Source organism: Meleagris gallopavo, chromosome 1 (genome assembly GCF_000146605.3).
Source record: "Meleagris gallopavo isolate NT-WF06-2002-E0010 breed Aviagen turkey brand Nicholas breeding stock chromosome 1, Turkey_5.1, whole genome shotgun sequence".
NCBI classification, from domain to species: domain Eukaryota; kingdom Metazoa; phylum Chordata; class Aves; order Galliformes; family Phasianidae; genus Meleagris; species Meleagris gallopavo.
In genome coordinates, this window is record NC_015011.2 from 138,403,909 (window position 1) to 138,414,064 (window position 10,156).

Genomic DNA, 10,156 nt, shown 5'->3' on the forward strand with positions numbered 1-10,156 from the left:
CCCTCCTTATAAGAACCCAACAGCTCCCTTATCTTTTTGACTACTGATATACTTTGGAAAGCAGTATAGCAGTTGCCAGTGCCACTAATATCTCTTTCCTAAGTGACACCAAGTTCTAGCCTGTCCGTATGCATTATGCTGTGCCTGTCAGCACAAAGCCTGATTTATCATTTTCGCACCTCTCACAATGTATCAGAGATCCCTTTGCAATTCTTCAGCTTACTTTTAATTTCACTATCCTAAATAATTACATTACATCATCACCATGCCGTCTCCTTCACACATCTCCTGGCTACTCTCAGCAGCACTGCTCCCCATGATGTACTACACACCTGCCAATTTACCGCTTCCTTGTTGTTAACAAATTATCAAACCAAAAGATAACTCACTTGTCATCCCATCAAAGCTCGATTTCTTTAAGCGTGTACCTTTGCAAAAGCTTGTGAAAATTCATAGGCGTGATATTAAATATAGGATGCTAAACTACAAGTTTGATGACCCTTTCAGAGGACATTATTAGGAAGAAATTCTTTACCATGAGGGTGGTGAGACACTGGAACTAGTTGCTCAGAGAGGCCTGCCCCCTCCCTGGAAGCATTCAAGGCCAGACTGAATGAAGCTTTGAGCAACCTGCTCTAGTGGGAGGAGGTGTCCCTGCCTATAGCAGGGGGTTGGAACTAAGGGGTCTTAAAGGTCCCTTCTAACCCAAATCATTCTATGATTCTATGACATTTTAAACCCTTTTCCCTTTCCACAGGAAGCCTTATCATTCATCAGCTCCCACCAGCACTGCTGCTCCTCATTGCCAAGCCCTGCTCCAGGTGGCAGCTGGTAACATCTCTGCAATGTCCTGGCAGTTTGTGACCAATCTCCTTGATAAGCAGAAGGAAACTCTGCCTACATTGCTGGCAGTCTGGAAGCACAGCAAAGGGAGGAGACCCATACAATCATCAGGGCTTCACATAAACAGAACTAAAACAAGCAAACAAACCGTAAACCACACTTCTCCCCTTCTACTCTGCACATTTAAGATCCATCTGAAGTACTGCACCCAAGCATGGGGCTCCCAGCACAGGAGGGATGCAGAGCTATTGGGCTGAGTCCAGAGGAGGGCCATGAAGATGACCAGTAGGCTGCAGCTCCTGTGCTATAGAGACAGGACGAGGGCTGGGCTTGTTCAGACTGGAGAAGCCTCCAGAGAGACCCCATTGTGGCATTCCAGTACATAAAGAGAGCTCGTATGCAGGAGGAGGACCAAGTTTTTACACAGCCTGATAGTGATAGGACAAGGAGGAATTTTAAATTCAGAGAGGGGAGATTTAGGATAGATGTTAGGAAGAAACTTCTTGCTGTGAGGGTGGTGAGGCACTGGCACAGCTGCTCAGACAAGCTTTGGTGCCCCATCCCTGAAGGCACTCGAAGCCAGGTTGGATAGGGCCCTGGGCAGCTGAGCTGGTGGGGGGCAGCCCTGCCCATGGCACGGGGTTGGGGCTGGGTGGCCTTGGGCCCCTTCCAACCCAAACCATTCTGTGATTATATAACATAGAAAGCAGTCCCCTCACAAGGCCTGAAGTGGTGGATTGCCCTCTGCCCATTCAAGCCTGCAGAAGTTTTAAAGCCATGGTGCTGCACCCCCAGATGAGGCTCATTTGCAGCACTGGAGAAAGACTGCGGCACATGAAGCATTTGTAGAAATTATCTATAAAGTATATTTGAACAGCACTTGTATTTCAAGCATCCAGTGTTTCTACATGCATAACTTATAAGCAAGAAATGAAGCCACACCTAAATTATTTCTAACCACGCTGTACCAGTGATCCTGAAGCTGCTTTTCAACTGCCCTCACAAGACAGAACAAGGAGCGAGCCTTTTCCTTCAATTTGGTTTGAAAAGTGCACTGCCTGTGCTCAGCACTAATCCCAATGCCAAAGCTGAAGGCAGAGCACTGGCAGCAGTACTGGCCTGAGCTACATCCATCTGCGGAGGCAGAACATTGGTATGAGAGCCAGGAACATGCCTGCTTGAAAAATCATGTCATAAAAAAACAACAACAAAACCCAGCTCAACAGGGACGACACTCCAACAGCGACATACCTGCCTTCTTCTTTCTGCTGTCAGCTCCTGATCTAGCTCAGGGCCACCCATTTCCACAGTGAGGGGAAATGGAGGGGGGCTGTGTAGTGCTCAAGGACCAGGCACAGTATTTAAGACATAGTTTAGTTAAGTTAATGCTCTGTCCCTTGGATCCATAAATAAACAAATAGACACATTCTTTTTAACATCTCAGAGAAAGGAGATCAGGGTGCTTTGGTGCAAGCATCCAGGCATCTCCTGCTCTCAGTGCAACTGCTGGAGCCTTCCCGTGGCCAAGGTGGGAAATGCACAGCCCCAAAGGGCTCATCTCAGGTCCCTACTCAAGAGAACTAGATCCAAATTCACGGCTGTTTCTCCAAAAGGTGCACATCCTTACATGCTGAGCCGAATATGCATTGCTGCCCTCCTCTCTCCCTCCATCCTAGCAGCCCTTTGGCTTTCACAGCTCCTTTTGAACTTTTTTACTCCGATTTCCTTTTCTTTAAAAATCCTTTCGGGGTGGGGGGTGGGGACAGAAAGGCAGCCACAGAAAATGCACACAACGACTTGATTCTTAACGTGTGTAAGCAACGCACATCTGGTGTATGTCTGACATCTATAATTCCCATTAGTGCTGCAGAGCAACAAGAGCTCCCTGAGGGAGTGCAGTTCCTATTGCTGCTAGCAGGCACTGCCCGTGCAGATTGTTATTCCTGATTCCCAGCTGCAGGAATTGCTGCAGGGAGGCCGCCAGCCCCTGACCTTCCCTTGGAGCCGCCTCTGACCCCACACTTTCCTCCACACTTGGGCTGTGCCTCCCGCACGCAGCTGCTCCCTTGGGTCAGGACTGGAGAACCTAACGAGACTCAGCCAGCTTAGAAAATGAGAGGCTGGAAAAGCCCCAGAGTTCTGCTTCTGAGGCTGCAGCACTCGGGACTATGAGGTTCAGGAGCATTTTTGTTTCATGCCGCAAGTGGAAAAGATCTGAGCACGGGGCAGCGAGCCCTTCGCACGCTGCCTGGTCATGTTGCTGTAAATAGCCCACCAGCCCCGGCGGGCAGCGTGGCTGCTTCCAGGTGCGCGGTGGTATAAAAACCTCTGGAGCGGGCATCGGCCTGCGGGAGCCTCCCGGCGCCTTGCACCACAACAGGTAATGGCACTGCTCCACTGCCCTAACCCTAACCCTGATGTGGCTGCTTCCTGCTGACTAACAAAGGAACTCAGCTACTGCACTCCTTGCCTGCTCTGCCCACGCACACCTAACCCGTTGGTTTCCTGCATTTGGATGCATGTACCTTGTGGGCTCAAATATCATAAGGGTGTACAGTAATGCTCTAGGCATATATATGCATACACACACACGTGCATATTAGGCAGTGTATGAGAACTTTGCACGAGTGCTCAGAAACGCTGAGTGCACACCCAGTCCTAACTCACACTGCAGTGCAACTGCGCTTCCCCTTCGAACAGATGGAAGTGGCTTTTGCCTGGTAATTCTGACTACAACCAGCAATGCAGTGTGACCTTGGTGCCAAGAAAAAGGAGAAGCCTTTCAGCAGAGCTGTGCTCACTGCTGAGGACCGAGTGATACAGTACTACTGCTCAGTAACCTACTTTTTTTATTTCGGGCCATGAGGTCAGATCCAAAAGCCCTTTCCAAGCAATGAATTTCAGAAGTCGAGGCAGAAAATTTATTAGAGGGGATAAAGCTGAATAAAGCTAAAAGCTGAATAAAGCTAAAGCTGATATAGCTAAAAGGAGGCTGAGGTGAGACCTTATTGCTCTCTTCCAGTTTCTGAAAGGTGCTTACAGCGAAAGCGGGGTAGGTCTCTTCTCACTGGTGACAGGACGAGGGGAAATGGCCTTAAGTTGTGCCAGGGTAAGTTTAGGTTGGATATCAGGAAACACTTCTTTACAGAAAGGGTTGTTAAGCACTGGAATAAGCTTCCCAGGGAGGTGGTTGAGTCACCATCCCTGGATGTGTTTAAAAACTGTTTGGATGTGGTGCTCAGGGACATGATTTAGCGGAGGGTTGTTAGAGTTAGGGTAGTATGGTTAGGTTGTGGTTGGACTCGATGATCTTTAAGGTCTTTTCCAACCTGAGTGATTTTGTGATTCTGATTCTTTAGAGTGTTACCATAAGGTTTATTGCCATCTTATAATTTAGTCTTAAGCATTTTATTACCTTTTCAGATAGATATAATTTTGTGACTTATTCCATCTTCTTAAAATTCTGAAGAAATCAAATGTGGTGTTGCAACTTATTTTGTTGGCAACAAAGTCAAAGACCATTAGTGTAGCCCCCTTTGGAAACCACAGAATTTAGGTGATAATTCCCTTCAGAACCACTTTGCTGATAAATGAGCTGCTAACCACCACAAAGAGCCAGCAGTTTCTAAGGGAACAGATTTTGCTTGCCATAGTCTTCCCAAATTAAATGTTTATAAGAGATGTATCACTTTAGCTGAAATATGGATCAGAAAACTGTCAAAACTGTATGAAAAGTCCATTCTAGTAAGACAGCAGCAACTTGACCATCCTGCACATGATGATGCAGATACTGCCCATGTGCAACAAGAGCACCCAGTAGTGACCTGTGCCCACAGCCCTCAGGTAGAGTTGGTCATTTACAGTAATAAATGAAAGCTGTTCGTACATTAATATACTTGAATCCAGACTAAATGTAGTTTGTAGCAAACAAACAAACAAACAAAACCCCAAAAAACTTCAATTTATGAATCACTAATAGCTGTGGCATTAGAATGTACGAAATAATAACTTCCTATTATGCAAAAGCGACACCTACAAAAAGATATGAATGATATTACTGTGGCATCCAGAAGCCCGGCATGATGTATCTATCACTATGAATAAATGCAGAGTGCATAATCTCTTTTCCCAGACTGCCATCTGAGAACTTGGGCACCTGAGGGACTTCAGGACCAGACCAGGCCTATGAGTGTAACTGATGGTTATTTTTCAGATCTCTTGATCCTTTTAAGAAGGGCTTTAATAAAAACAGCAAAGCACCTGTATGATTATTTAAGCCAACTTCTACTCCAGAACATAGTGGAAATGGTAAGTGATGGCCTAAACAAGTGATTGAGCACCTGGCAGGAAGGCAGGGCCAAACCAGGGGAGCTCAGCTGCATGCAATGCACCTGAGTGACTGGATAGGGTGGAGCCAGGATCCACCTCTTCACAGATCTCATATAAGGGTTGGCATGGGAAGAGAGGGCACTACTTGCTGGAGATCTCTGCCTGAGATCTTCCAAAGGTAAGCAGCTCTTTTCCTTCTTTACTGTATCTGTGGCTGCTGTATTTGGGCTTGTTCTCATTTGTTGTAGCCAAAGACTCTGCCATTATCATCTTATTGTAGCATTACACAGAGGATCTCAAAGAACAAAACAGAAGCAAGCATAATGATTTTTAAGCACGACAGAACATCTCTCATTTAGTTTAGAATTCAATGTGTCTGTGCTGAATGATATCAGAGAAGCTATTTATTACAAGTGCTTAACAGTGGAGCAGCAAACACACATTTACTAAGCTGCCTCAAATATGATCTGTGGTACCCACGTGGCCAATTGTAAGTCTGAACTGCCACACTAAGATTTTTTTTTTTTTTCCTTCCATATCTGGAGCTGGAATGAGAGCCATTGCTGAGAACAGGCAGTGCACAATTGAAAATGTGAGGTTGGATAGAAACTGCTACTGTTCTCTGAGGGGGCATAATGCCAGAAGTGCGAGAAAAACATCCCAAATGCTAGGAACTGGCTGCTGAAGCTCCAGCATTACCTTCCATCTTCAATCTCCTATGCCTCCACTGTATTTTGAGTTATACACAAAAGGTGTGCAGCCAGAACTCGTTACCTGCCACTTCTGAGGAGGAAAAATATAAAACAAAATCTGCAGAATTCCAATTACTTAGCATCCTCCCTTTTGAATTGGCAAAAAATAAAATTGCCTGCCTTAACTGTGAACAAACACTGTGCTACAGGAGACAGCACACAAGTCTTGTGCCTGTGAATAAAGGGAGTAGTAAGAAATATATCAAGCATCAGCAGAACTGCAATGGTGTCAGTGTCGTGGGTGCAAATAAACCACCTCCGCACATCAGCAGTCATTCTGCCCTTAAAAACTACCTGCAGGCACTGCGAAGCTTCTCCCTCAGAGACCAAAGGAGATGCTTAGAGGAACCTCCAGCAGTGTGAGGCCACCCAACCCAGTCATACGAGCCTAGGCAGAGTCAGAGCAGGATGGGGAGATCCCACAGCCAGCTCTCCAATCATCTTATACAAAGGAATTGCCCTCAACTTTCTCTCTCTATATATTTCTATTTCAGTTCCACAATCTTTGCACAGCAGCTGCCATTTCCCTACACAATGCAAAGAGCAACAGACTGCCAAGCAGTGGAAGGAGAAGCCTGTGAAGAGCTGTGTGACTCTGAGAACTGCACTTGCAGCTCCAACTGCTCATCAACAGCAGAATCCAACTCCGGTATAATCCTTTATAATACTGTAATTGCTGTGTCCTGCTGGTATTTCATCGCTTCATTTTTCTGTCTTTGGATAGTAAATGTCAATCTGTCACTTCTCTTCTTGAGCTCTACTTTCCCCAGTTTTTTTTCCCTCTGTTGTAATTTATTTTTGTACCAAATCTAGGAAAAGCATTCTAACTCCATAATTGACACACATATTGTAAAAAGCCTCTGGATTTTATTTAGACATCAGAGAATTATTTCTCATGCACTGCTAGAGAGCTGATTAGAACATATATTGGTTGGGCTGGCATTACTGAAGCTGTGGCATTACAAATTTTAACACAAGCTAAACCGCTTTGCTTGAACATCTATCAAGAACTGCAGGCAGGCACTGATCAAAATCCAGAGCAAAATTGTCCTTTGCAGTTCAGTGTTGCAGCATCTATGCATATCCTGCCATTAGGCTTCCAATGGCTGCACAGTCCCTAAGGGCCCTGATTTCAGTGAGTTTGGTTGGAGCAGTTAAGCTGAGCTATCCTAAACATCCATCCTACAAGCCTATATGCTATGATGAGATACATAAGCACTACACTACAGTAGGACTGACACTTGCTCAACAGCAGCGTGTGTTTCAACATACGCTGAAAAAGTGTTTCAGAATCCTCTTTTTGTAGAAGGGTTAAAAATTCAAGAAACCCAGCTCTTTCACTGAGTGGTAGTGTAACAGATGAAACATAAAGGTACTCTTCTTTTTGAAACATGAAGCTTAGCATTCTGTACCTGCTGGCCATCTTCTAGCAGGCATATTAAGTTCATTAAGTATATTAATATCTAAAAAGATGCGACTATTTGGTATCTGATTTCAAGAGTCAGTAGAAAAAAAAAAACAACAGCAAGGAAAAGTACTTAAATCTCAAGCATAAGATGAGCTGCAGAAGGCAACTTCTCTGTATTTTACATTTTGGTATCTGTGAAGTGCCACGTAAACACTCAATCACAGAAAGGACTTAAAAGCTTGTCCAGTTCCAGCTTCCTGCCAGGACTGCCCCCACCAGCTCAGGCTGCCCAGGGTCCCACCCAACCAGGCCTGAGTGCCTCCAAGGATGGGGCATCCATAGGTTCTACTGGTCAGCCCGTTAAAAACACTGCTTCTGCTGCTTCTGCTCCTTCAGCAGCCAGATTGCCCACATTTGGAGAGCAGATGGTCTTGAACCCCATCACGTGACAGCTTTTCTAGTGCATGTGCTCACGTACAACATTCACAAAGTCCTTCTCATCCTTTGAAAAGCTGTGCATTAATACATGTATATAAAATACCCCTTTCGTCTTCTCTCACAGATTCACCAGTAATTCTTAAAATATTGCAGAACTGGGCTCCTACAGTTTCCCACTACTTTGACAAAGAGCATTATACTTATGCAGGCCAGCACATTGTCATCCAGGAATCTATAGAACACTTTGGAGCAGTGGTATGGCCCGGGGTAAGTACTCAATATGGCATCCACGGAGTTGACGTGACTGATAAATCAGAAATGACAATGGCAGACAAACCTCAAGCTAGTATTTTTTTTTTTAATTAACACCTATTTCTTTTGAGGAACTAAGCTGTGAAATACTAGAGCAGAAAGCTCTGCCTTATACTGATTTGGTAGTTTGCACCAAAAGAAATGGGGCATGTAAGTAGCATGTAGATGGTCAATTATTTCCACTTACAGAAGTAAGAAAAAAAACCAACATGCACGCACCTACCTTCCTATTCGTCATCTGGATGAAGATATTGGGGAAATAAAAAGTTAAAATTGTTTGGAAAAAATTGGAAGAACTGTTGCTTCTTCCACATTTCTAGTCACTCTTGGGAAGCAATCAATCAGCATTACAAAAAGGAGACTAAAGAAGAAAATAGTGAAAGATTAAATAAGGTATTTTAAAATAATGAAAGTGTTTCTTTTAAAGAACAGCCTGGAACTATTCCAGTGCAGTATGGAAAACCGTACTTGCAAACAGGTCTTTTCCAATATTCATTCCTCCTGCTGCAAAAAAGAACTTTTATAGACTCAAATATGGCTCTAGAGGAAGAAAGGGTATTTCAGAATTTTTCAGATCTACTTTCATTGGAAAAGTTCACCAACAATGTCTGACCAAAAAAAAAAAAAAAGATAAAAATGAAGTGTATGGATAAATGAAACTGTATCTTAATCTGGAATGTCAGAACATCATTTCTCAAATTAACCAGGTGTCAGAATGCAGATGGTAAAACTTTCCAAGAAAAGCACGAGGTTGTGCAAATTGGGCTGGTGATTCATGAGTTGTCAGCCTGCCCAGAGCAGGTAGACAGCATTGCATTATGAGAAAGCACAGGAGTTAAAACCCTAACACTAATCTAAAGGGGACAAACGAAAGGGCAGTTAATTTCTTTGGCATCTGTTTGTGTTATTTATCAATAGAATGGTTCCCATCTGGACACTACCTATCTTGAGCTGTGAGAGGAATCACAAAAGATTTACATGTCTGCTGCAAACTCATTATCTCACGAAACCTAAAATTAATAATAAATTAGTTTAATTGGATTGCTTGACATAAAGAACAGGACACAATGTTTCTTTCCATATTATGTTTATGTTACAGCCATCAGTGTTTTCCACTGTATAAAAAAATACAGTATAAAAACATCAACTTAATTTTTGTGCAACTTAATTGATACCATATTATGAATACGTGGTAACTATTTCAGGCACTGGCTTTGTCTCAGTATCTGGAATCAAATCAAGAACGATTCAACCTCAAAGACAAGAAAGTTTTGGAAATTGGTGCTGGAACAGGCTTGGTTTCCATCGTGGCTTCCATCTTAGGTCAGTAAACTATTTCCTTTCAGATTTCTTATGAAACACAATCTAGATCTCCGACTGCCACTTGAAAGCAATGAAGCAACAGCTGAAATTAATACATTCGTCACTGCTTTTTTTAAAAAAATGAAAGCAAGTGGAACACTTTTGTTAATAAAGATTCTAGTTATTGCTGAGGGAGAAGCAGCAATATCAAAAGTAATACCAAAAGTTTATATCTTTAACTATATACCTCTGAACTAAAACAAATCTATGTATTCCTTAGGAGCTTATGTTACAGCTACTGATTTGCCTGAAGTTCTTGAAAATCTCTCGTTTAATATTTCAAGAAATACACACAACATGAATACGCACAAACCTGAAGTGAGAAAACTGGTGTGGGGAGAGGACCTCAATGAAGACTTCCCTTTATCAACTTACCATTATGATTTTATACTGGCAAGTGATGTTGTATACCATCATACTGCTCTGGATGCCCTGCTAGCAACAATGGTACACTTCTGCCAGCCAGGGACAGTATTATTATGGGCAAATAAATTCAGATTCAGTACAGACTATGAATTTTTGGAACAACTTTGCAATATATTTGATACATCCATCCTAGCGGAATTTCCAGAATCAAATGTCAAGTTGCTTAAAGCCACGGTAAGAGAGAACTGAAGAAAAAAAACAAACTACTAATTTTGATTTCATGCCTGCATCTTGCAGTTTGGAAAGTGATGTGCAATTATGGTAAGCTCTCTGTGCATTTAAGTCT

The 10,156-nt window shown here is 43.2% G+C and overlaps 2 protein-coding genes across 3 annotated transcripts in view; one reads left to right on the plus strand and one right to left on the minus strand.

The window, feature by feature from the left end:
• TPP2 (tripeptidyl peptidase 2) overlaps positions 1-3,184 on the minus strand; it is a 34,263-nt gene extending 31,079 nt beyond the window's left edge. The window contains exon 1 of the mRNA XM_031557703.1: positions 2,935-3,184. Coding sequence (XP_031413563.1) covers positions 2,935-3,184 — 250 coding nt within the window. The remainder of the gene's footprint in view (positions 1-2,934) is intronic.
• Positions 2,853-10,069, plus strand: METTL21C (methyltransferase like 21C). Of its 2 annotated transcripts, none has more exons than XM_003203231.4 (5): positions 2,853-3,223; positions 6,419-6,573; positions 7,895-8,037; positions 9,288-9,405; positions 9,665-10,069. In XM_003203231.4, exons 2-5 carry the CDS (start codon positions 6,459-6,461, stop codon positions 10,057-10,059), a joined length of 771 nt encoding a protein of 256 aa, XP_003203279.2. In that variant the 5' UTR covers positions 2,853-3,223; positions 6,419-6,458; the 3' UTR covers positions 10,060-10,069. The 2 variants fall into 2 exon arrangements, with proteins under 2 accessions (XP_003203279.2, XP_019465770.1); XM_019610225.1 differs by lacking the exon at positions 2,853-3,223 and adding an exon at positions 5,283-5,350.
• Positions 10,070-10,156: the final 87 nt, after the last annotated feature.